The sequence below is a fragment of the Myotis brandtii genome, unplaced genomic scaffold (assembly GCF_000412655.1).
Source record: "Myotis brandtii unplaced genomic scaffold, ASM41265v1 C42026202, whole genome shotgun sequence".
In the NCBI taxonomy this organism is placed as follows: Eukaryota; Metazoa; Chordata; class Mammalia; order Chiroptera; family Vespertilionidae; genus Myotis; species Myotis brandtii.
The window spans coordinates 1-1,009 of record NW_005316121.1 but is presented as its reverse complement, the minus strand read 5'-3'; the positions used below and the strand labels follow the sequence as shown (position 1 = coordinate 1,009).

At 53.4% G+C, this 1,009-nt stretch overlaps 1 protein-coding gene across 1 annotated transcript; it reads left to right on the top strand.

Annotated features, from left to right (window-relative positions):
• The first annotated feature begins 37 nt into the window (after window positions 1-37).
• LOC102240467 (coiled-coil domain-containing protein 61-like) lies at window positions 38-956 on the top strand. The gene is made up of 3 exons (XM_005852892.2): window positions 38-399; window positions 644-726; window positions 885-956. The coding sequence occupies exons 1-3, from the start codon at window positions 252-254 to the stop codon at window positions 930-932; spliced, it is 279 nt and encodes a 92-aa protein (XP_005852954.2). The 5' UTR covers window positions 38-251; the 3' UTR covers window positions 933-956.
• Window positions 957-1,009: the final 53 nt, after the last annotated feature.

The window sequence follows — 1,009 nt, the reverse complement described above, 5'->3', positions numbered from 1 at the left end:
GTAATGTGCAGGGCACCGTCTAGGTGCTTTTATGTGTATTGGCCAATTTAATCCTCACGTCAACTCTATGAGGTTGGTGCCCTTTTATACCCATTTTCCAGATGAGGAAATGGAGGCAAAGTCTCCTTCCTAAGGTGCCACAGCTGGTAAATGGTAGAACCAGGAAATGAGTGCTGACCGTCCAGCTCCTGAGCCTGGGCACTCAGCCCCTCTGCGTCTCTGTCTCCTTCCCTTCTCCAGCGACACTGGCCATGGACCAGCCGGCTGGCCTGCAGGTGGACTACGTCTTCCGGGGTGTGGAGCACGCCGTGCGGGTGGTGGTGTCGGGACAGGTGCTGGAGCTGGAGGTGGAGGACCGCATGACGGCTGACCAGTGGCGGGGCGAGTTCGATGCCAGCTGTGAGTGTGCCTGCCGGGGGTGGGCTGGCCTGTTCTTCCCCGGGATCAGCTTCTAGAAGATGAGGCCATTGGGGTCCTGCCCACCTGCCCCTTGGGCCTGACCAGAAGCTCTAAGGTGGGTGGGGGTGTAGGGCTCCTCCCTCAGGCCGGAGGCACTGGAGTCAGGGAAAGTCAGGAAGCCTGGATGCATCGCCCTGGGATGGGCAAGTGTCAGACCTCAGGAAGGACTTTTCTCCCCACCCAGTCATCGAAGACTTGACTCACAAGACAGGGAACTTCAAACAGTTCAGCATCTTCTGTAACATGCTGGAGTCGGCCCTCACCCAGGTAGGGACCAGGGTGGGGGCCGGGGGTAGAAGCCCATCTGATGTATGCAAGACCTTCTCTCTTCTCTTTCATTGAGGGGGCAGGGCTATCGCTTTCTCTTCTTCTTTCCCAAATATAAATGGCTTTTTTTGATTCTAATGAGAATTATTCTCATGTAGAATATTCAGATCACAGAGAAATGTAAAGAAGAAAGAAATCACTCCTAATGCTCCTGGTAATATTTTGGTGAAAATGTGGTCATTTCTTCATTTCTCTATTCATTTGTGAATCTGTGTGTGTGTGT